The sequence below is a fragment of the Gamsiella multidivaricata genome (genome assembly GCF_025024155.1).
Source record: "Gamsiella multidivaricata strain RSA 2152 chromosome Unknown BC939scaffold_21, whole genome shotgun sequence".
In the NCBI taxonomy this organism is placed as follows: Eukaryota; Fungi; Mortierellomycota; class Mortierellomycetes; order Mortierellales; family Mortierellaceae; genus Gamsiella; species Gamsiella multidivaricata.
This window is the reverse complement of record NW_026251729.1, coordinates 302,762-325,094: the sequence shown is the minus strand read 5'-3', so window position 1 is coordinate 325,094 and position 22,333 is coordinate 302,762. Positions and strand designations below refer to the sequence as shown.

General features: G+C 50.0%; 6 protein-coding genes across 6 annotated transcripts; 2 read left to right on the top strand and 4 right to left on the bottom strand.

Annotated features, from left to right (window-relative positions):
• The first annotated feature begins 70 nt into the window (after positions 1–70).
• BC939DRAFT_446823 (phospholipid methyltransferase-domain-containing protein) lies at positions 71–4,274 on the top strand. Its single transcript, XM_051555013.1, has 8 exons — positions 71–566; positions 705–1,051; positions 1,193–1,421; positions 1,529–1,729; positions 1,833–2,538; positions 2,643–3,074; positions 3,185–3,696; positions 3,794–4,274. Exons 1-8 carry the CDS (start codon positions 227–229, stop codon positions 4,144–4,146), a joined length of 3,120 nt encoding a protein of 1,039 aa, XP_051413852.1. The 5' UTR covers positions 71–226; the 3' UTR covers positions 4,147–4,274.
• A 663-nt stretch (positions 4,275–4,937) lies between these two features.
• BC939DRAFT_491751 (uncharacterized protein) lies at positions 4,938–7,953 on the bottom strand. The gene is made up of 9 exons (XM_051559499.1): positions 7,680–7,953; positions 7,516–7,586; positions 7,385–7,400; positions 6,500–7,281; positions 6,225–6,385; positions 6,117–6,134; positions 5,953–6,033; positions 5,608–5,863; positions 4,938–5,514 (listed from the first exon to the last, which is right to left on the bottom strand). The coding sequence occupies exons 1-9, from the start codon at positions 7,884–7,886 to the stop codon at positions 5,001–5,003; spliced, it is 2,106 nt and encodes a 701-aa protein (XP_051413851.1). The 5' UTR covers positions 7,887–7,953; the 3' UTR covers positions 4,938–5,000.
• A 163-nt stretch (positions 7,954–8,116) lies between these two features.
• On the bottom strand, positions 8,117–10,384 carry BC939DRAFT_113621 (Rho GTPase activation protein). The gene is made up of 3 exons (XM_051549937.1): positions 10,029–10,384; positions 9,621–9,754; positions 8,117–9,464 (listed from the first exon to the last, which is right to left on the bottom strand). Exons 1-3 carry the CDS (start codon positions 10,124–10,126, stop codon positions 8,215–8,217), a joined length of 1,482 nt encoding a protein of 493 aa, XP_051413850.1. The 5' UTR covers positions 10,127–10,384; the 3' UTR covers positions 8,117–8,214.
• Positions 10,041–11,410, bottom strand: BC939DRAFT_113691 (uncharacterized protein). Its single transcript, XM_051549938.1, has 2 exons — positions 10,742–11,410; positions 10,041–10,264 (listed from the first exon to the last, which is right to left on the bottom strand). Exons 1-2 carry the CDS (start codon positions 11,277–11,279, stop codon positions 10,224–10,226), a joined length of 579 nt encoding a protein of 192 aa, XP_051413849.1. The 5' UTR covers positions 11,280–11,410; the 3' UTR covers positions 10,041–10,223.
• A 1,416-nt stretch (positions 11,411–12,826) lies between these two features.
• Positions 12,827–19,149, top strand: BC939DRAFT_446813 (uncharacterized protein). Its single transcript, XM_051555012.1, has 4 exons — positions 12,827–13,500; positions 14,135–14,265; positions 14,386–15,613; positions 15,700–19,149. The coding sequence occupies exons 1-4, from the start codon at positions 13,248–13,250 to the stop codon at positions 19,071–19,073; spliced, it is 4,986 nt and encodes a 1,661-aa protein (XP_051413848.1). The 5' UTR covers positions 12,827–13,247; the 3' UTR covers positions 19,074–19,149.
• A 134-nt stretch (positions 19,150–19,283) lies between these two features.
• On the bottom strand, positions 19,284–22,331 carry BC939DRAFT_491748 (KRI1-like family C-terminal-domain-containing protein). Its single transcript, XM_051559498.1, has 5 exons — positions 22,159–22,331; positions 21,246–21,918; positions 20,995–21,156; positions 20,670–20,881; positions 19,284–20,537 (listed from the first exon to the last, which is right to left on the bottom strand). The coding sequence occupies exons 1-5, from the start codon at positions 22,250–22,252 to the stop codon at positions 19,291–19,293; spliced, it is 2,388 nt and encodes a 795-aa protein (XP_051413847.1). The 5' UTR covers positions 22,253–22,331; the 3' UTR covers positions 19,284–19,290.
• Positions 22,332–22,333: the final 2 nt, after the last annotated feature.

Here is a 22,333-nt window from a genome sequence, read left to right as displayed (position 1 = left end):
TGATGATAGTTCCCACGCTCTCGTTAAAAAAGAATGAGAAGCGAGCTGCCACTTTTCTCGTCATTTCTCTCTCTCCTCCTCCTCTTCCATTCCTCTCGAAAAGTCATTCAACTGGCTCTTTGACAAACTCTTATTCTTCAGCAGGGCTCAACATACCTGCTGTGTGCACCGTCGACTTTGAAAGAGAGAACGAGAGAGCACAGGCGAATTATCGGTCTCCGCCATTATGGATTCAGAACTTCGCAACCGTAAACCAGTGACAGACGACCCACTCGACACAACCCTCCCCTTTACTGCTGGACTCTCCACTGCCAACAAGCATCATCATTGCGATGGCGCTTCTGCCTCAGATATCAACGGCAACACCGAGGGCGTGGCCGATACAGACGAAAACTCTAGCAATGGCAATGGGACCGTGAGCACATCGCCAAGGGCTGCGCGCGGTCGAGTTCAAAGCGATGGATTGACCACCTTCCCATCGGCTCAGAAACTGACAGCAGCCCAGAAGGAGAATCTGGTCAAGGAATCCGAAGAGACAGCGTATGGCAAGACGCCCAATGGCACCAGTATGTTTTTTTTCTCTTTTTTTTTTGGAGGAAAACGATGTCATACTGTATAGAGCTAGCTCATGGTTACGGTGCTGACTGTGGGCTCGAGATTTTTCTTATTCTAATGTTCAATGTCTATACATCCACAATGTCCAGTCTTTCGCGTGCCTGTGACAAAGGACATGGTTAGCGAGCTGTTCGACATGTCAAAAAAGAAGTCGGCCTTTGATATCATCACTCTGGCGGTGATGGGTGTCCAGGTCTTGCTCTTCTTTGCGTTGCCCTTGGTCGTGAGACGATGGCTCTTCCTGTTCTTGTTTCTTGGATGGAGAGCGGGGTACAATGCCGGGCTGGGCTATTTGCTCAAGATACAGAGCGAACGTCGAGCATTGGTCGCCTGGGCGAGGGAGAAGGGGATCTTTGACAAAAACCGAAAGAGTCCCTGGTATGGATGGCTCAAAGTCGAACTCAGCTGCAAGATGGGCAGCGACTATCAATTCGATGTAAGGAACCGTTCCTTTGGATCGCTGCAACGGGAATGAGATCAGATTTCTGTCATCCCTGACGACTATGGACTCGACATGATTTCTATCTCTCTTTCGCTTTTTAACCAATATCTCATCGATCTGTTTCGGCTCGCACAGGCTGTGCCTATCGAGTACAACACGTGGCTCCTGTACCGACAGCTAGTCGATTTGATCCTCATGAACGACTTTACGTCCTATGTCTGCTTTGCGCTGTCGTGGCTCACATTGCCGGAAGGATATGGATTCTTTAGCCATCTTTTGCGGTGGATTGGAGGTCTTGTCCTAGTGTTGTTCAATGTTTGGGTCAAGCTGGATGCTCATAGAGTCGTTAAAGACTTTGCATGGTGTAAGTGCTGCGTTTCTGAGGTTACATGTATTCTCATGGTTGGATTATACCAAGTCATTTTAAACTAAACAGCTAAACGGGTCTTTTTTTTCCCTTGGTGTACCTAGACTGGGGCGATTTTTTCTTTTTAATCGAGCAGTCGTTAACGTTCGATGGAGTTTTTGAGATGGCACCGCATCCAATGTATTCGGTCGGATATGCAGGATACTATGGCATTTCCTTGATGATGGCGTCGTACATGGTGCTCTTTGTTTCCCTGTTTGCCCACGCTGCCCAGTTTGTGTTCCTGACTCTAGTCGAGAATCCTCGTAAGCGTCGTTGCAACGTGATATGTCTTTGCTAGGAGGATTGTACTTTTTTTTTTTTTGTGAAATATCCATTAATGATATCTGTATTATTCTTCACCTCTAGACATCGACAAGACGTACAACACACCTTTGGTTCACAAGAAGCGTACGGTAGCGCTAAGAAGGAAGGCGCCGGACTCAACTTTGCCAAATGTATCCAGTACTGCCCCCACCACAGGGCTGGACCAAACAGCAACGCTAGTTCCCTGCGGATCAAAGGACATGTATAACACCTACTTCCGACGAGACCTCATCGTGTTCAAAAATTTTGACATCTTTCGGTCTGCGGATATCTTTGTGGCGCTCATCATCCTGTACGCAACCGTTGTGCCGTTACTGATCTCGAACATGGGACCCAGTTTCATTACGTCCATGATCGTGCTCCAAGCATTGGTCTGGCGTATCTTCCACTCCTATATTCTGGGTGCGGTGCTGAGTATGCAAAGCGTGAACAAGTTTTATACTAAGCATTTTATCAAGCATGGCGGCACAGTACAGGATGCATTCCAGAGCTGGAAGAGTATCTTCAATCTGTCGAACAGTATGACTTATGCCACATTCTCCTTGGCGGCGTTCAAGATGTACTCGATCCCAGATGATTGGACCTATGGAACCGTGTTGCTGCGACATATTCTGGGACTTGCATTGATTGCGTTGCATGTCTGGGCTTCGGTTTCGGTGTTTGAGGTCCTTGGAGACTTTGGATGGTTCTATGGCGACTTCTTTATTGAAGAATCGTCTAGTGGATTGTTCTACACTGGTATCTACAGGTAAGCAAGCGATACCGGTTATGTGCGTGGAGAGAGGATTTTGCGTCTGTGAAGAACCATAAGAGCCATAAACTGATGCCTGCAATGGCTTATATACGGTATAGATTTGTCAACAACCCTGAAAAGGTCATGGGTCATGCCGCGTTCTGGGGCATGACACTAATCTGCAATAGCTGGTCCATCTTTATCCTGGCGCTTTTTTCCCAGATCTCCAATTTCTTGTTCCTGCACTATGTGGAGTCACCGCATATGCGCAAGATCTATGGCGATAAACTGCGTAAGGATGCTGGGGTGGTCAAGACAGTCAAGGCGGCCAAAATTCTCCCTCAAAAGGTCAAGGACGAGGTTGACAAGTTCCGAGAGAAGTTGGGTGAGACAGATATGGCACAGCGTACAAGGGTGGTCTCGGGAAGGGCGCATGAGCTGGTCGAGGGTACGACGGAGTTGGTCCAGAGCGTAGTCGCACCCAGGATCCAGGAGATGATGTCGAATTCCAAAGCGTTGCTGGAGAACTCTAGGGATAAGTTGTTCGTTGGGTAAGTTGGCTTTCTTTTCCTTTTCTGTCTAGGACTACATGTTACGTTACAGGTCATGCTTGGGGCCCCGCAGATGTTAATCAAATAATATTTTATGCATTTGTGTGCAGACGAACATGGGACGATATGGGCGTGTATGATATGTCCCAGTACTCCATCAAGATCATCAACGACAACAACAGCAATAGCAGCAGCGATGGTTTCCAAGCGCTCCCAAAGCTCAACTCGGCGGGAGCGCCGGTGTACGAACTCGGTGAGAAACTCATAGTTCAGTGGACGGCGCCATTGAATCACGGATCCAAGGACTGGATCGGTATTTACAAGGTGTCGAGCAACACATCCCACAAGGTCACCAATGTGGCATCGAAAGGTCGTTATCTGTTCGTAGGCTGCGATATCAGGCTGGGTAAAACCGAGGAAGGAGTGGATGATCATGCAGGGAATGGGGATGGCGAGGTGATGGAGGAGGAGGTTGTTTGGATGGATGGACAGGAGCTCTGTCGTGGACAAGTTACGTTCCTGGGAGACAAGTTGCCTTGGTTCGAAGGGACATTTGAGTTTAGGTACCATCATCATGATCGGTATAACGTGATGGCATATACCACTCCATTTGAGATCAAGCGTAAGTTGACGTTCAATGGAGAAAAAAAATGCTACAAGAGAGCGCACGAGCGATATTAGCGTTTAACGATTCTATTTTGGGGTCTATGAAAAATTAGTCCCGAGCCGTGAAGACGACAAGGATTTGACTGTAGCGTCGATCAGTCAAACATTGCTACCCTATGTCCAACGATGCTTCGCTCTCGACGAGGACACGATGCCATATACCGTGGATGAGAGGTTTGTGATGATTAACCAGACTATCGCGCAGCGGATCGTGAAGGGGATCCATCTGTTGTATGGGATCGAGTTTGCGTGGGAGGTCGTGGCTGTGGATTTGTGTTGTCTTCGGCTGGCGATGAGAATCATGACGGCTCGAAGGGCTTTAGCCCCGTTCTCGTCGACACCGACGGCCTCGTCACCGACGGTATCTATTGGGGAGCCTCAGTTTGTCTCGACGGCGAATCTGTGAGTTACCGCTGTAGAAGGGGAGAGGAGGAGGAGGTCTATAGATAGGTGATATATTAAAGTACAGAGACGTATACAGTCGCTCAATGGATCTTACAGCAGGCGCTTTTTGCGCCACCAATTTTTATTACAGCGCTATTGGCCAGTTGCTGCCGTGCAAGGCTAGGACAACTTTGAGCTGGCAATGTATCTATGACAGGATGGTCCACTGCATTGCTGATGTGGTTTCTGCTCCTCCTCCAGCACTAACAGTTGCAAACATCCCTGCAGGTATCTCTGAGCTGTTGTCCTGCCATCCAAACATATGGACAGCATAGCTCGCTGAGGACAACATAGCCCATCGAGGACAGTAACAGTTCGTGAGGTGGCGCTTCCTTTGAAGCGTTAGGATTGAAGAACTGTGGTTGAAGCTATGGATATTTTCGGTTTTGGTACAGCGGACTCTTCTATACATCAACTTTTCCCTAAAGACCTTGGACGCATATGGAGAAATGTAGCTCGCATTCATTACTGGTGGCAAGGATCTTGTTTAGCTGTCACTCACTCTAACCGATAATGAGCAACAAGACCCTGGGTTCAACAGCATGTCTGTTCAACCCCCACAATCGATACAATGCTGGCCGGAGCAGTTTTTCACGGCTGTTGCAACAGACTATGTGTGTGCGTCACCCCTGCAATTTGCCCACAAATTTTTGTTTGCTGTGCTCAGTAGGGCGCAGTCGTTGTGCAGATCCTGTCCTGTGCTTCTTTCTTTTTTTTAAGGTTGGTTATTATGAAACCCACGTCAACACATTTGCTGCAATTGAGGGTTTATTACGATATCGTACTACATATTTTCATTTATTTATTTATTTATCCTCACGCCTCTGTGAGATAACGCAGGAAGGCCTGCGGGTTGGGTTCACGACCCAGAAAGCTCTTCAATAGGTCAATGGGCTCAACTGTCGCATTGGGAACCAACACCTTCTCCCAGTACTCTCGTCCCAATGCGCTATCCAGCGCCCGAGTCGTCCTCTCCTGTGAATCCGTTGCTGAATTATCCAAGAAGCGCGTGTACAGATCATGGGCATGCATCTCCGACCACGCATAGACATAATACCCGGCATCGTATCCCATCGCAATGTGGTACAGCTGACATGCGGGGTTGGTCTCGGGTTCGTCCTCTAGTTTGACGCCGACAATGCGCTCGCTCATCTCTTTCCAGAGCTCAGGGATCGATTGCTTGCGTTGGCTGGGATCGATACTATGAAGCCTCATGTCGATCGCTGTAACGGCTATCTGCTGAGAGAAGAGAAGGCCCTTGAGGACCTTGCGTGTCTTGACAAGAGACGCGATCAGGTCGTCAGGTAGCTTCTCGTTGGTTTTGTAATGTCTAGAGTCCATGGGGCAGCGTCACTGAATACGTTAGTGCGATCATACCATATTTTCATGCGAACCTATACAAAGAGCGGGTATGTGGCATTACCTGCCGAGTCGCTTTAGCACAGTGGGCTCCCAGAGCCAGTTCTCGAGCATGATACTAGGAACTTCCAAAAAGTCCATGGCCAAAGATGTAGGATAGGGCACTACGGACCATGAAAAGTTAAACAACGAATAGCGGGCCCTGCTGGACATTGCATGGCACACATGCCCAAACTCGTGGAAGAACGTGTTGGCCTCGCTGTGCTTCAGCAAAGCTGGACGATCTGCGGTCGGACGTGAGAGATTGCCTACATTCACAGCTAAAAGGAAGCAGCTAAAAGGTGTCAGAAGGAAGTGTTTGGAGGTCATTTGCAACGTTGTCTGTATACGCATTTGATGTCTGACTTGCCAACTGGGAGCACACGCTCTCCGGTCTTGGTATCGAGATAGCTTGGGCGCAGTGGAACCACACACTGATGCGCGTATTTTCCTGTTAAGAGATAGTCATGAAGTTAAGTACATGCAACATTGACAAAGCGGCATGGATCAATACATTCGTCCCTGCGCTATTACCTGGTCTTGGAAACAGATCTTTATAGAGGGAAATTAAAATGCAAACTGTCATTATTTGTCCTCATTCAGTAACGTGAAGCATGAACAACACGGGACACATGTACTTACCAAGGTAAAAATATCCGAGCTTGAACCTAGATGGATCCTTGCTGCCTGTTTCACCGGCCTCGTTCTGGGCCTTTTGGTCGTAAACCGCAAACAAGGTCACATCATCTGCCCAGTACTTGCCAGGGATCTGCTCGAATCTCAGCTGGAAAATTTGGGAATAGCTATGAAGGGTCAATAGAATCACTCATGTTAGTCGCTATGGGGATCTGCAGATCATACAAGGACGTTGGCGCTAAGGACTTTAGAAAAAGGCCAGCGCAGCATCGAAGACTTACACGCTCATAATTTGATCCCTGACATATTCGAGTTCAAAGTACTCTTGGATCAGCGAGTTGTCAACTGCATATCGCTCGTTGAGCAAGATTTCCTGGTAATACCTGACATCCCACGAGTACAGCTGGCCATCAAAGTCGCTGTTCCATCCACGCCTCTCATACTCTGCGCGTTTCAGCTCCAGTAGCGTATCCTTGTCGCTCTTCAGCTTGCCTGAGATCGAACCCGTAATCGTATCCAGAAACTCATCCACGTCCTTCACAGTCTTGGCCATGTTAATATCCAGCTGATAGGCCGCATGGCTCTTGTATCCCAACAGCGTCGCCGCCTCATGTCGCAGCCGGATCAATCTATCCAAAATGGGTCCATTGGTTGATGTGCAGACTTTGCGATAGGTCACCGCGACTCGCTTACGTGTCTCTGGCAAGGCGGCGTTCCTACCCACGTTTAGGATATCAGGTGTCTTCATCGTAACCCTGAGATACTGCTTTCCGTCCTCCTCAGCCTTGGTCAGCCCCGAGAGCCAGGAACTGGTGCAACCCTCGAGTTCTTCAGCTGTGAGCAAGATGTCGGTCGTGTCCTCGTTGAGGGCCTTTTGAAAATCGAGTTCCAGGCCGCTGATCTCAGCGCGGATCTGCATCAACTTTTGCTGATCTTCCACTGAGAGTGCAGCGCCATGGCGTTCGAAAAGACGGAGGGTATGGTTGAGCAGGCGTTGTGTTTCGGCGTCGGCATTTTCTACAGCGGGTTCCTGCCGCAACTGCTGCAAGATCGCGTATACGTCCTAGATTAAATCCCATATGACGGATGCATTAGCCAGGCGCGTCCAAAGCGTATGCTTTTTTTTTTTTTTTCGCGGGTGGTGAGAGTAGTCAGCTATCTCTTACCCTTCTAGAATAGAGACTATTGATACGCATTTTGTATCGGGAACAAAAAAAAATAAGGCGTAGTTAGCCGTGGACCGTTAGGTGAACGTCCTCTCGTTATGTTTCTCGAATTAGCCGCAACATAAACCTACGCGGACCACGCTTTCTGCAGCGTCTTCTTGGCCTCTGTTGCAGCATCGCGGACTTCCTTATTGAGATGGACCTACTCTCGCCAACGTTTCAAATCCATTTTGTATTCCTCAGTAAAACGAACAATACACAGACATTTTGCATATCCATTGAAAAAAAGATATACCATTGCAGGAAAGGTGCATTGGGTCTGCACAGCAGCAGCCTTGCTTTGAGCCTCCTGGAGCCTCAGCAGAGTCGTAGCAATAGTGCGCTCGGCAGCAGGGACTGCAACGAGGTCGTCTCCGCTCGCGCGCAGGATATGCTGCACGTGCGAGGTGATCTCGACAAGGTCCTGCGCAGATGCAGGCAGTTGGATGGGGGATTCGGACATGGCTCAGCGAATGGGATGAAGCGAAATGAAGGCAGCGAGCAAAGATGGACACGCGGTTGTATTTGTGGGGGGAGGGGTACGCGGCATGTTATTTTTCCCATGGCGTTTGGATCGTGTCCGCATTTGGCGGGGAACTCAGCCCAAAGGGAGGAAGGGTCACACAGCTGCTTTAAACCCTTGCTATAGTAGGCCGGTCAAGAAACATGAACAGCCCTTTCAGCAGAGCACATGTCGGGCCATTGGTCGCATTCGACTTTATCCGCCCCTTTGGTGTCATAATCCCTGGATACGTTTTTTATTCTTCAAAAGAAAATTGCCTACAGATATTTTACAATGCGATCATGAGTCCCTCCAGAGGAGGCAGTTGGGGTGCCTCCGACGCGATCTTGGGAGAAAACTCTGGTCCTACAACGGCTGTCTCTTCCTCATCCTCCTCGCTCTCGTCCTCCTTGTACTCCGCCTTGTCCATCGTAACCTTCAATTCAGGCTGGACTTTTGCTGATGTTGGGGTGCTTTCCGGCAAAAGCAGCGATCCAGAATCAATAATGATATTGATTGTGGGAGGTGTTGGGTATGTGGCATCGACCGCTGTTGTTGCCGTTGTTGAAGCTACAGGCGCCGTTGTTTCCTCTGCTGATGATAGTGGCGTAGACGAACACAGAGGCTTCTGGTCGAGTTCGGGTATAGCTGATGATTCGGAAGAGGGCGGGGGTGATGAAAGGTTATCGCACTCATCTGTCGCAGACGATGGGATGGCTGCTGTCGATGCCAGCGTCGGCGAAAAGGTCATGGAGGGTGATGTGAACGCTGCCTCAAATACATGTTCCTTAACATTCAGTCCTGGCGAAGACACTGCCGACAGCGCCGTCGTATCTGTACATGGGATTGAGTCAGAGGAGCTCGACACGTCTGACACGGTCTCGTCATAATCCTGCTGCTTAGTCGACATTTCCTCGCGTAAAAGCATCGCCGCCATAAGTTTGGCCTCCTCGTCCTCGATAGTACCAGGTGCGATGAAAATAGATTCCTCAGGAGTGGCTAGCGTGACGACAGGAGTGCAAGGGAGGTCGCGGGGTATGCTCTCACTGACTGCAGGCTCACTTGGGATGGCAGGGACAGCGAGCGTGGCCTGGACAATCTCTTGGGCAGGGGTGAGTGGTGACTGTAATGCGGATTGATCCACGGGCTGATACGCATGGTTCGCAGAATCCTCGGGCCATTCCTGAACGCCGAAGTCGCATTCCTGCAAGAGCCCTCCCCAAACAAGCTTCAGCCCGTTCTCTCTGTTCTCGAATGTGTCGGCGGTGTCGTAATAGCCACCGAGCAGCGCCTTAAAAAGGACGCTGCCGATGGAAAGCGTGGGCGCAAAGACGACGCCCAGGTTCGAGACATTCATCTTTGTCTTTTCAGAGTGGGCGGCAATCCTTGAGAGATGGTGGCACAGGAATGACAGCATGACGTAGTTGGGGCGAGGCAAGCGGACGAGGATTCCGCGTAGGCTGTGGCACACCTGGCGGTCGGTGGAGATCACGGACTGGAACTGCTCCAGAAAGACGGCGGGAAGGAGAGATGAGGGCACTAGATTCAAGGATGAAAGTGACGTGTATGCGTGTGCGTGTAAGTTATGGGCATAGAGCAAGCAAACAATAAGCATGTATATGTAAATAAAAATAAAAAATAAAAACCACGTTCATAGCGGAGAAATATAGGAAGCACGAATAAAATGGGACCTACATTCACGAAGATAGAGCTTGAGGAGCGTAGCAATGTCGTTGGGATCGATGGCGTCCATGGCCAAGAGATTGATATCCTTGCCGGTGTCGAACATCTTCTTCAGCTTCTGTACACTCGCATGGCTTCCTGGGACACTGTTTTTTTAAGGGACATGTTCGCACTCGTTAGATTCTTATCTCCCTGTTCTAGATTCAATTTTTTCCTTATACTAATTAAACATAGCGTGTGTGGTAGCACAGAAAATAAAGAGAAGAGCGAACACAAACAAGAGCGACAACCAAACAAGACAGAGAGGCGGCCAAAGAGACAGACAAGCCCAATTGCATTATCTGCTGCTGTGTATGCACTTGTGTGGTCTACAAGAACAGACCAGGAATAGAAACAGCAATAACAAAGAAAGCTGCTTACCGATAGAGTCCGACTTCGTCAATGCCCTTGGCCTCGAGGTATTCAGCACAGCGGTAGAGGACTGCGGGGACCATGGGCGTGCCTGGGATGTGAGACATACGGACTGCGTCCTCGGGGCTGGCCCCAAAGATAGGACTCTGGGCAATGCCTTTTGCGCCAAAGGTTGGTTCTGAATCTAAAAATGTTACAAATGCATCAGGAACAAAGAAAGGAAGTGCAAGAAGATGAGTGAGAGACTAGTGGCCAGGGGAATAAAGGCGGTTAAAATGAAAGGGGAGATTTATAAAATATATATCCTGCAACCACGGCGATTATGGCGAAGAGAGTCTCTTGGACGAAAGAATGGATGGATAGGGAACACCATTGCGGACGATGACTACACTTGTATGGACCCATGGATTCATAGACACACGGACGCATAGACAGACACACGGACGCATAGACACACGGACGCATAGACACACGGACACATTAAGGGCAATAAACTCTCTCTTCGACTTTCTCCACCTCTCTCTTTTCCGCTGGGCCAACATGTCAATTGTTGGACTATTCAAACAGTTCCTTTTTCTATCGCTCCCTGTCCAAACATCCCTCTTTTGGGACAATTGGTGGGATTAAATAGCCCGTTTCCATTTGGGCCCTGATTAATTGCCATTTAGCATCAGGCCGCGGGTCAATAAACATTAAGAGAACCAAGACACTCTCAAACTTACTCTTGCGGGAACGACCCCAGGTCTTCTTCGAAAAGATCTCAGCACCCTTGGATCGCCACGAGACCATCGAGTTGACGGAGGATGATGATGACGCGATCCTCTCTGTCGCCTTAAGTGCCCCTAGGTCGGGACTCTTCTTGGAGGAACTGCTGTTGCCCTGGAAAGTATTCTGCAGCTTTTTGAAGGGGTTCGAGAAAGTGGAGCGAAGAGGGAGGACCTGAGACCGGACCTCGACTTCCTGAGACGAGGCCGAGCCAGGGCCGCTGCGGGCCGGCGCAGAGCTGGAGAGGAGATGAAGCGACGAGGTAGACTTTGCGGCAAAGTGCATCAAATGGGCGGCAATCGAACCTCTCCTCGGGGAGGATTGAGGGGGCTCAAGGCTCTTGCTGTGGATGATATTGATAGGCTGAGGTTTGAATTTGCTGCTGGATTGAGAGAGAGCGGGCGAGGTGGCGAGGGAGGAGGGTTCGGAGGCCGGTAGGGATGGGAGTGAAGGGGAGGTTGGGGTTGCTATGGGCTGTTGGGTATTGTTGGTCATGATTGAGAAGGGGGAGGATGGGGGGAGGATGGGAGGGAGGTGTGAAAGGGAGGTAAAGCGGTGTGGTGTTTCTTTGTCTTTTCTCTCGTTAACGTGCGGTGTGGTTCGTTAATATGGATGCTGATGGGGACGGATGTTGATGGCGGCTGGGGATGGGGATGGAGATGGGTATGGGTGTGGGTATGGTGATGGAGATGGTTGTGAAGATAAAGATGGGGATGGTATGGGGTATGGTAGTCTGTTGGTAGGGTGGCTATTGGAGGGGATCCCTTCAGAAAGTGATGATGAATGAAGATGAAGAAAGGAAACGGCTGGTTGGTCTAGAATAAATACAAACCTTGTTCGTCTCAGTCGAGGGCCAGATGAAACTGAGCCAACGAAAATAAAACAAAGAAAATAATAATAACAAAAAACAAAAAAGATCCCTGCCGCAAAAAAAAGACTCGGACTGACTCTGGACAAAGACAAAAAGACACACAAAGGCCGTTGGGAAAATAAAAAATAAAAAATAAAAACAGCGGTGAGGAGGGAGTGCTACTGAGCACTCGCTCTGCAAAAAACCGAAATAGATCGCTGCCGCTGACACAAAAGCCCACTCGACTGCCACTCCTCTTCTTGTCTCTGTCGCAAAGCTGATACCACTGAATTGGATACATCGAAAGAGGTGCATCTGGCCATGCTATTTTAAAGGTGGGTGCGCAAAGAGCATTGCAATTGTGGGTCACGACAACCAGTCGTTGACCGTGCCAGATATATCCATCTCTGCTAACATTTATATCCTATGGCAGACATGCCCTGACTATGATATGAATGAAGGCTGCGTTCTCAAGGCTTCAAGGCCTCCCTCACTGTGCAGCTGCCTCAGTGCGCATTCACAAACTCCATCTCATTAGCACCTCAGGCAATCAACCATTCAACTCTTCTCAGCATTAATGCCTATACGAATCTTGCACGGTCAGACTAACAATTGTGGGTCGTTATGTTTTCCTCTCGCTCTAATAGCATTCACGGGAATAACCCAACACAAGAGTGAACGAGCAGGGCTATAGGTCAAGCTTCCTTTTTTTTTTTTTTGGTCAGACGAGATATCATACTTCCAGACGAGTAATTGCTAAAGTGCAGGCATGCAGAACCACCTGCCACGAATAACAAAGACGCATGAGTCGACACCGCATAGGATGGCGTAGGGCTTTTTCTATGCTCGTAATGCCTGGTGCGTCCTTTTATGAGAAACCATTGCTTCTGTCGCGTCTCTCTGGATTTTTATGGTGCCCGTCGAGGATTTGAGAATACAGATGAACATGTCGAGAGGGAATAAATGGTACCATTGGGAGCGCAATCGACTTGCGTATCTTTCTTTGATAAGTAGCTTGGTAACGTTCATCTTTAGAAGGTTCAAACGCTTCGTGTTCCTGGGCCAGCAACCGGACTCCGATCAAATTCATCTTCGCCCTCCACAGCCCGAAAGAAGGCGTCCCTCTCTGCGCCTATTATTACTATTACCCATGATTCCCTTTGTTGTCTTTGTTGTCTGCAGTCCCTTCCCCCTCCCCCCCTCCCCTTTCTTCCTCACCTTGGCCCTAAATCGCCTTTTTATTGTCATGGCATCCTGATCCTGGTTCCCCATCTCCGGTCTTCAAACCTTGTCCTCCTGCCATCGCATTCCATTTCCTCCTCTCAATTCTTTTTTTTTTTTTTTTTACTCATTCCGCGCATTGTCCTTTTTTTTTTGGTCTCGCTGTTCTTCGTCTCCAGTAGGCCATATTACCCTGTATTAAAATACTTCAGTCTCTCAGCGGCCCCTCTTATACAAATAATAACTCTTGACAGGCAACCAGGATTCGATCGCATAGAACTCGCTCCTCCACCTGTACCCACCTCTGGACAGGTTCCGACTTTCCAGTATTGAACCGCCTCATCGAATCCGGAATCTGCATTCAACGGACCAGATTCCGCTGTCCCTCAGCCATGGCGTCTTCAATGCGACGCCTTCACACGTCCAGTCTTCTAGCGTTCCTTCTCGTCCTTCTCAGCTGGACTTGCGTGCAAACAGTGGGGGCATGGCCTTATGCCGACTGCTCGGGTCCAAACCCTATCTTTGCGCTCGAGAGGGCCACTGCTCACTATGACCGCACTAACAACTCGATCGGCCTATTGCTTCAGGGCAATTTCACAAATGTCTATTGGGCTCAAGGGTATTCTGAAGCGGCCACCAGTCAATGTAATTACACTATGCAACCATCCACTCCCCTTTTTCGCACCATTGGAAAAACAACACCGGCTAATGATAATGATAATGACGATGATAAAAATAATAATATGGCGGCAAGGAGGGCATTCCAGTTGGTTTAGGGCGCATGGCTTGTGTGTTTCTGCTGCGTATTTGCGCGTGTGTGCGCGTGTGTTGTGAATGGTGATTATTTATAGAACAGAGGCAAATCTGCCTGTGCCTGGAAGTGCGTGCACACAGAAATAGCAGAGTGGTCAGTGTCGATCCGAGCGGCAAGCGGGCAAGTGCGTGACATCTCTGTGCGACCAGCCAATGGCACCACTCCTCCTCATCTCGTTTCACTCTCCTCCTTAGGTCCAAAGCAGGCCAGGAGGAAGACACAAATGGAGAGGAGGTAGCGAAATGGGGTTTATCGTTTAGAAGAGCGCCCAGCATAAAAGGGTGCATTTGTCCTGTCCCCTCCCTCCTCTGATTACGGATGCATTTTTTCCTCTAAGGCGGCCCTAAATTAACATGAAGTTTATTTTTAACGCATCGTTGGGAGATCGCATCCCTCTATGATGGCATTAACTACCAGCAAAAGTACTCACCATGTGTTCTCGCACCACCGTCTTTGGCCCTCTAGGGAGAACATCAATCCAGACAACCATCATGGGGACACAGCTCTACAGGAGCGAGGGACCTGCATGCATGGCCGACGGGGGCATGATTGTTGGCGGCTGTCCAACAGCGCCGGGAAAAGGCACTATTCAAACAGTATGTGATGGAATTGCAAACGCAATTGAGTTGAATGTAGTGAATGCTCAGACAGGGTATCTGACTTGTCTGATGATTAAATTAACCCAAATTAACATCCAATCGTGCGTGATCCCTTAGAGCTTCAACATCTCACAATCCGCACCATTTGCAGAGCTGATGGTGGCCATGCAGATCATTGGCAGCAATAACCAGTCGATCGCATGTGTGGCCATCCTGCTTGAGCAGACCATGCCCCGTGTCAGCACCGCCATCAGCTATCTGCCCGTAGCCCTCGCCTTCCTCTCGGGCGGAATCAGTCTTGCGGCAACGACCATGAGGGCGTCCGTCGGGAACGGATTCCTGGGCGCAGTCGCAAGCTATGGTCTGCCCACTGAGGCCATTTCTGTACACACACCTGGACTCTTCGACGTCATCTTTTATACGCAGTTCATGCTGATGACAGGACAGCTCTCGATCAACTATCCTTCGTTCTACTCGACATTCACAGCGCTCTTCCATTGGTCGTTCTTGCAGTTTTCTCACACGCTCCTTGGAAAGGGGCCAGCTAACGCGACAGATGTACTGGCGTATGGAGGATCAGGATCGGTGAACCTGGCCAAGAACTCACAGGAAAACGGCACCTGGAGCAACAGCAGTCAGGCCTGGAGTAGCTACAGCAGTGAACTTGTCAAGCGGCAACGCCTGCAGCAAGCCGCACAGAAAGACCTCTTCTCCCTCTACCACGGAATCGCACCGGCTATCGGCACGACAGAGGCCGCAGTCGCCCTCAGACCTGGATCGACGACGACGCCACCAATCCCTACGCGGACAGTTCATTGGAAGATGCGGCAGATTGTGTCACCTTCTATTGCCACCACCATTCCAACATCCACGCATCCATCACCATCAGTTTTGCCTTCACCGCCGTCCTCTTCTCCTTCTTCATCCTCTTCCAGCTCTTCCAGCTCATCTTCAGAGTCAACCAGCGCTTCAGATCCATCCTCAGAGTCGCCGTCGTCCAGTCATACTAAATCTTCCGGAGCAAGACCTACAACTGCCCCAACGACGACCATCCGCCGGCCAACAACGACGACCACCACCACCACGGCAACCCTCGGTATCCCAACCATCACCGATCCATTCACAAACACTCAGCACAACGTGTCTCGATTTGGAGTTGAGGCGTATGCGGCAGCGATTGGTGCATTCCCTTCCTCGCTATTCCTGGGAACATTGATTAATGCAGCCCTTGCAGCGATAGCATCCCTTGTCCTATCGGCTGCGCTACTCGGGGTTGCATGGATCATGGCCAAGGAGAACCATCAAAGGGGCAAGACACTCTACCATGCACTCAACTTTGTTGCAGGTAAACGCGAGCACTTATCGTTTTATTGTCACTGACTCCAGTTATGTATTGATTTCATGTTAATGAGAGAATTTTGCCGTTCTTAGGAAATCTGCTTCGAGTCTGGCTACTGCTTTATACTCCATTGGCTCTTTCGGCCATGTACCAGCTGACGCTATCGGGCAATGTAGGACTCACAGTCGCGTCCGCAGCAAGTCTGTTGATCATCTCTGTCGGTGCCACCATCTTCTTCACCTGGCGGATCCTCCGTGCCTCCTCAGACCTCCTGCTCTACGACGATCAGGCCACGCTGCTCAAGTACGGCGCTTTGTACAACACATTATCCCAGGGAGGAACGCTCTTCTTCTTGGTGACGCTGTTGGTCCGGTTTCTATGGGGACTGGCAGTCACCATGCTCTCGTCGTTCGGTATCGCTCAGGTCACGGTCCTGATGGTCGTCGAATTTGGATACGTACTCGTCATTAGTATCAAATGGCCGTACGTGGAATCGGGAGACAACAAGTTCCATTTGTTCTTGGGAATCATCCGGATCGTCATCACAGGATGTTCGATTGCATATATTCACGACTTGGAGGCATCGCCGGACTTGAGGCAGCTGTTCGCATATATCCAGATGGCGCTGCATCTAGCCGTATTCATTGTGATATTTGCACTGGCGTTGTGGAACTTCATTCAGGTGTGCATGTTCTGGAAAGTGAGGCACTCGGACTCTTGGAGGGGACCTACGAAGACCTACAATTTTGAGGATCCAGTTGAGGAAGTCGATCAAGGATGGGGGCTTGCAAGAGGTGGAGGCGGCCATACAAGGGGTGTTGTCGCTCGTCGGCATGATGGCGAAGATGACGATGCGGATGAGTTTGGCCCGGCCAAGGGTAGGAGATTCACAGTGATGTCGTACTTATCCTTGGGCAGCGGCAGTCATGGGGACCGAAGCAGTTCGATGCAGCACGCTCTCCATGGACCTTCGCCCACGCACCACCAACTGCAGCACCTCGACAGTTCGGAAGACGATACGCTGAGGTACGGGTCACCGGCAGAAAGGTATCGACAGTCGAGACTCATGGATCATCCCAGGACTCGGTTTACACAACCAGCATCTTCAGATGATGACCCGGCAGCAAATGAGGCGGTGATGGATAGGCGATTCGACATCTTGATCCCTCTGACAGGGGCAACCGGATCGAATACTTTGCCTTCTCGTCCAAGCTCACAGATTATTCCATCCAGCGAAGCAGGCAGTTCAGCCAAAATGCATCCTCAGCAATCATCACCCGCCACAAGCAGGGGACATCTGCCACAGCGAGAATCGTATGCCAATTTTCAGAGAATGTCACATCAGCAGACAGCGCCTGACCCGAGGACAAGGAGAATGTCGGATATTACGCGCGATGGACCATACCTTTACAATCCTCGGAGGGAGGAGCAGGGAGACTCTCGGCCTGCTATGCCAGAGGAACCGAAACCAAGCATTTGGGCTGGGCTGAAGACATCACTCGGCAACGCATTCCGATTCGGCCAGCGCTCTTCCAGCGCTCCTTCTGGGGATGGATCGAAACTCAAGGCTTTTGAAGTCATGCGACCACCACGCCGCAACTTCAGAAACGAGCCGTCGTCGGCTGGATCTGCGGATGAAACAGGGTCCCATGCAGGGGGGGACCAACCTCGAGAGCTCAATTCGCTGGGAATCTCAAGATTCTTTCAAGAGTCGGACCGTGGATACGAAAGGAACCGCAGTCTATTTGTGGCGAACCCTTCGGCTATGATCTCCAGGACGGGCAGTTTGATCTCGACAGTTTCAGGAGCTGTGCATCCGAATACGGCATCTGCAAAGCTGAACAGGAACGAGTCTGGCACTGCAGACTCGGCCCAGACGTTCAGCTATGCTCGATCACGAGGAGCTGGAGTTGCATCGGGACTTGGACCTGGAATACTGGGACTAGGCGTCGCTGGGGATAGAGGCTCGATTGTTGTGAATGGAGCTCCTGGAGCGTACAGTTCCATATCTGAGCACGGTGGCACGGCTTCTATATCGGATCAGGATTCGCATCGAGCTCCCTTGGTGGCGGCGGGTGGATCAGGAAGTGGTGCAGGCAGCCAATTGTATCCGTCAAGGCATTCAGCGGACAGCAGCAACAACATCGCGGAAGCGCTCACTATCGATGCACCTTTGTTGTTACAAGGGGGAGGAATTCTGAGAGTCTCTAAGGGTCCCGAGAAAGTGGTGCAGTACTGGCACAAGGACTTAGGTCAGTACGTGGAGTCGATCGCTGAGTCCCTGAAGGATGAAAAGCTCCAGGAACGACAGCAAATCGCCGAAGCAGTGGGCGAAGAAGTAGAGTCGTCGACGCCAGCCGTACTACCACCCTCTATCCAGATCCAGCAGCAACAACTACAACAACAACAACAACAACAACAACAACAATTATCACAACCAGAGCAGCATCGGCAGCAAGAGCAGAGAGAGAAACCGTCGTCAACCTCGCCCTCCATCCGGAGCCGATCTATCACTGAAAGCAGTACCGGCGGTGGTGGTGGTGGTGGTGGTAGTGGAGGACTTGGCAGTAGCGCGCCTGAAAGCCCCACGGAGAGTCAGGAAAGCCCTACATCCGCCAACGTGGCTGCGAGCGCAGGACGTATGCACGAGATCCTGGGGCGTATGTTTTCTGATCGGTCGGTGCGTCTGCACAGCGATCATGAGCAGGATTCAGATTCATTGCTGAGCGAGGACACAGCATCGACATTCTCGGGAAGGATGTCGGGAGGCCAACGATCGATTATGCAGCAGACCCGGGCGTTTCCACAGGCAGCAGAGCAGCATGATCATGAAAATGGGACTGATAAACAGCTGGCGGATGATGTGCAGTCGATCGATCGATATGATATGTTGGAGCCTGTACCAGAGAACTCGGACATGGAGTCGGAGCAGGATTCGGACATGACACAACGACAGTCGAGCTTTACGCCCCTTTTCGATCCCAATTATACTATTGCAGCTGCTGAAACCGAAGCTGGAACCAAGACAGCGACGACACTATCAACTCCAGAAAGTCCGCTCAAGCGCTCCTTGTCCTCGGCAGCAGAGAAACGCCAGTCGGGCACGTCGCTGATGCGCACACTCACAGGACCGACTACCAAGCCTTCTTCGGGTGCAACAGGCCTCCGATCGACACTAATGAAATCCAAACAGAACTCGCTCTCGCGCCCACTGGCCCACTCCCCGCTTCACTCGCCCTCAGTACAACTTGGCTCTAGCGGAAGCGATCTGAGTCGACAGTCGTCTTTGCAGTCTGGATACTTGGATATGACATGGCTTGACCACCACAACGGACTCAATGACCGGGAACGACAGAACCAATTTTTGAACCGGAACGCGTCAGTTGGCACGGTGCGGAGTGAGGCATCGTACGTAACAGCGAGGTCGCAGTACCCTTCTGATGAAGACGATCAAGGAGGATTGTAAGATTGCACTGTACAACAGGAACACGAAGAGAAGACGCAGGCATCCTTGTATTTTTAAGAAGCACACCTGAATAAAGTATTACTTTTGCAAAAAAAAAAACCCCTCCCCCATTGTTATTCTAATGAAATGGATGCAAAGTATTTGTTTTTCTATTTCAAAATGCTGGTATGGTACATGGTACAACGGAAACTGAAGACGATAGTCAATTCTGTGCTTATTACTCCTTGTCCTTCTTCTCCTTCTTCTCCTTCTTTTCCTTCTTGTCCTTCTTTTCCTTCTTCTCTTTCTTCTCCTTCTTGTCCTTCTTATCCTTCATCATGTCCTCTCCGGCGCCATCCGTCTTCTGTTTTTTCCGCGATAAAGAGTCCTCTGCTTTTGGTTCCTTGTTATCCTTCCCCTTGCCGTTGTCGTCATCATCAGTATCCTCGCTCTTGCGCTTCTTGGCCTTATTCTTCTTCTTCTGGCTCTTCTTGCTGCTGCTCTCGCCTTCCTCCTCCTCGTCGTCCTGTCCCTTCTTCAATGCAGCCTTCTCTTCACGCTCCCGTCTCTCCAGTTCCTTCTTACGCCTCTTGATAGGATCCCAGTCCTTATCGAGCTCCTGATCCTTGATCTGGCTCTTAAGCTTATGTCTGAACATCTGCACACGGTTCTTCTTGCCGTACTTCCGGATATCCTCCTCCTGTTCATCCGAACGACGGTACGGCGCAAACTTCTTGAGCGATACAAACTCATTCAAGTCTTTATCATCCGCCAACAGAATCTCCACAGGCGTCAATCCAAACGCTGAGGGCTTGACCTTGTGGTACTTGAATCGAGTCGGCAGATCCCCCACCATATCTTCGTAGTCGAGCTGGTAGTACTCATCCAGGTAAGAGTTAAAGTCCCTCTTTTGTTTGTCCGAGTCCAGCACGCTTCTGGCGGCTCCGATCGCTGCGACAGCCGTGCGGATGGCTGCAGGATCTGTGGATCCGTTGGCGCGGGCCTGTTGCTTCGCAAGTCGCTTCTCTTCCTTCTCCCGCTGGGCCTTCTCTTTCTTGGTCTCTTTCTTCTTCTTCTCCAGAGGTTTTCCGTAATTTTCTCCGCCGGGCAAATAATCCGCGTCCATCAGCACTTCCTCCTCGTCGCCGCCTTGGTCGTAGTCATAAGATTCGTCATAGTACTCCTGGTCGTTGTAGCCCTCATAACTCTCCCCACCGTTGTCGTATTCGGGCGGGTAGGCCTCATCGTCTACTTCGGCTTCCTCAGGTTGCTGTCCGGCCTCATCATCGTCCTCCACAGACGATCCGTTCTCGTCATCGTTATCGTCCTCGAGCTCGTAATCGGCAGTATCGATATCATCATCAAAGACGGGCTTTTCGTTTTCATCGCCATCATAGTACGATTCACTGAAGACGTTTTGCATCTTTTGGTCGTAATCCTCAGGGTCGAATTCAGTCTCCAGATCAATCTCTTCAAAACCGACGGCTGTACAAAAATAGGTGTAGAAATAAAATAAAAAACATCAGTGCTCGGCTGAAATCTCACATGAAGCGTATAATAAACCATGAAAAACAAAAACATATGCCCCCCCCCCCTCCCCAATAAAAGGATCCTTACTCTTATTGCCGGTGATCTCCTGAATCTGCTTCAGCTTGTTAAAGATTTCCTGCTTCTTCATGTTCTTGGCGCGTTTGAGGTCCTCCAACTGTCGAGTCTTTTCCTCCTTCTTGCGCTCCTTGGCTGCTTTGCGTTGGCGCGTTCGCTTATCGTCCTTGTTACGGACAGAATCGTCGATTGTGCGGCTATAGCCCATCAATGAATTTCCTTCACTATATGACCCAAACGGAATGAAAGTGCACAAGTCAGCTAGTTAGCGAAAAAAAAAAAAAAAAGTTCGATAGCATCGAATGGAAAGAAACAGATGCTACGGAAAGTCACTTACGCGTCTTCGAAGCGGAAGTTGTACTTGGATTCAAAGTCTTCAGCTGCATCGAGTTCATCCTCGGACTTGACGAGGTCGTCGTATTCTTCCTCGCGGACAATCTCCTTATAGTGAGGGGTTTTCTTTTGCGACTTGTCGATCCATCCCCGGTTCAGGATGTAACTAACAAGGAGGAAGAGATTAATAACGATTTCATAGAAAGAGAACAGGGATAATAATGGCAACAACATGGTTGACATCCCCGCACTTACTCCATCAAGAAGGCTTCATCCTTGTCCATCTCCGGCGCGTTCTTATACTCTCTCCAATCCTGGAATGCCTCGACACCGCCCTTCTTACTGCCCATGCTCTCCATCAAAAACCGCTTATAGTCGTCCTCTTCTGCATCCTCATCCTCTTTGGTCTTGGCCTTTTGAGTAAAGAACGAATCCGTATCCTCGTCATCGTCATCGCCACCCAGGAACGCATTCTTCATTTCCCGCTTCAGGTACTCCTGCTGCTCCACATGTGTCATCTCAGACTCTTCCTTGACCTTCCGTTCCTCGATCTCATCGTTCACCATGCCGCCATCCTCGAGCAGGACCTTGCGATGATAATCCTTCAAGTTCATCGGCTTATTCTTCTTTTCCTGCGCCTGCTTCTCCTTCCATTGCTGTCTCGCCTTCTCCATCTCGGCCGGGATAAAGAAATGGGATGTGGCTTCGTAGATCTTAGGGTCCTGTGCACGGATCAGTCCAATGGTCTTCATGATCTGTCCGTCGACCTCCGGCGTGACCAGCTCGCCGACCTCGTCCTCCTCCTCATCCTCTTCAGAGTCATACGAGTCGTAATCGTAATCGGCGTTCTTAGTATAGCCGTATTTGTGCTGACGTTCTGCAATTACAGAAAGTCGGGTCTGTCCCAAGTCTCCGTACTTGTCGCGAACTAATGTCGTTCAAGGTGAGTTATGTTGAGGGCGTCATGTGGTCAAAGATGTAGTCAAAGAGGCAAATTATGGACAAAAAGCAATTGATGGGAGAGAAATAGGTAGCCGGGGCATCGCATTGGTAATGGATAGAGACAGGGGAGACAAAAGAAAACATAGCGTCAATGGCAGAATTCCTGGTACTATCATGCCCGAGGATAATCAACAAACGAAGCCATAAAAGAGACGAAGACACATACTTGAAGACAGCTCCTGGCCACGTTTGGCATGCTCGTACTTCTCCGCATAGTTCTTGTTGATGGTGAACGTAATCTCTTCGTTGTCTCTGTCCATGCTGAGTGGGGTTAGAATGGTCGTTGGGAAGGTTCACGACTGCAATGCAGAGGCCTTAAAAAAAAAAAAAATAGGAAATGA

Coding starts and splice junctions, on each gene's coding strand:
- BC939DRAFT_446823 (XM_051555013.1), top strand. CDS start 227: ATGGATTCAGAACTTCGCAACCGTAAACCAGTGACAGACGACCCACTC. Junction 567..704: donor CAAGACGCCCAATGGCACCA/GTATGTTTTTTT, acceptor CACAATGTCCAG/TCTTTCGCGTGCCTGTGACA. Junction 1,422..1,528: donor CGTTAAAGACTTTGCATGGT/GTAAGTGCTGCG, acceptor TGGTGTACCTAG/ACTGGGGCGATTTTTTCTTT.
- BC939DRAFT_491751 (XM_051559499.1), bottom strand. CDS start 7,886: ATGTCCGAATCCCCCATCCAACTGCCTGCATCTGCGCAGGACCTTGTC. Junction 7,587..7,679: donor AATGCACCTTTCCTGCAATG/GTATATCTTTTT, acceptor TGGCGAGAGTAG/GTCCATCTCAATAAGGAAGT. Junction 6,386..6,499: donor AGGGATCAAATTATGAGCGT/GTAAGTCTTCGA, acceptor GACCCTTCATAG/CTATTCCCAAATTTTCCAGC.
- BC939DRAFT_113621 (XM_051549937.1), bottom strand. CDS start 10,126: ATGTCTCACATCCCAGGCACGCCCATGGTCCCCGCAGTCCTCTACCGC. Junction 9,755..10,028: donor GACGAAGTCGGACTCTATCG/GTAAGCAGCTTT, acceptor TTAAAAAAACAG/TGTCCCAGGAAGCCATGCGA. Junction 9,465..9,620: donor CAAGCTCTATCTTCGTGAAT/GTAGGTCCCATT, acceptor CCTTGAATCTAG/TGCCCTCATCTCTCCTTCCC.
- BC939DRAFT_113691 (XM_051549938.1), bottom strand. CDS start 11,279: ATGACCAACAATACCCAACAGCCCATAGCAACCCCAACCTCCCCTTCA. Junction 10,265..10,741: donor CTGGGGTCGTTCCCGCAAGA/GTAAGTTTGAGA, acceptor CCTGGCCACTAG/TCTCTCACTCATCTTCTTGC.
- BC939DRAFT_446813 (XM_051555012.1), top strand. CDS start 13,248: ATGGCGTCTTCAATGCGACGCCTTCACACGTCCAGTCTTCTAGCGTTC. Junction 13,501..14,134: donor TGAAGCGGCCACCAGTCAAT/GTAATTACACTA, acceptor TTGGCCCTCTAG/GGAGAACATCAATCCAGACA. Junction 15,614..15,699: donor TGCACTCAACTTTGTTGCAG/GTAAACGCGAGC, acceptor TGCCGTTCTTAG/GAAATCTGCTTCGAGTCTGG.
- BC939DRAFT_491748 (XM_051559498.1), bottom strand. CDS start 22,252: ATGGACAGAGACAACGAAGAGATTACGTTCACCATCAACAAGAACTAT. Junction 21,919..22,158: donor TGGCCAGGAGCTGTCTTCAA/GTATGTGTCTTC, acceptor GAACGACATTAG/TTCGCGACAAGTACGGAGAC. Junction 21,157..21,245: donor GATGAAGCCTTCTTGATGGA/GTAAGTGCGGGG, acceptor CCTCCTTGTTAG/TTACATCCTGAACCGGGGAT.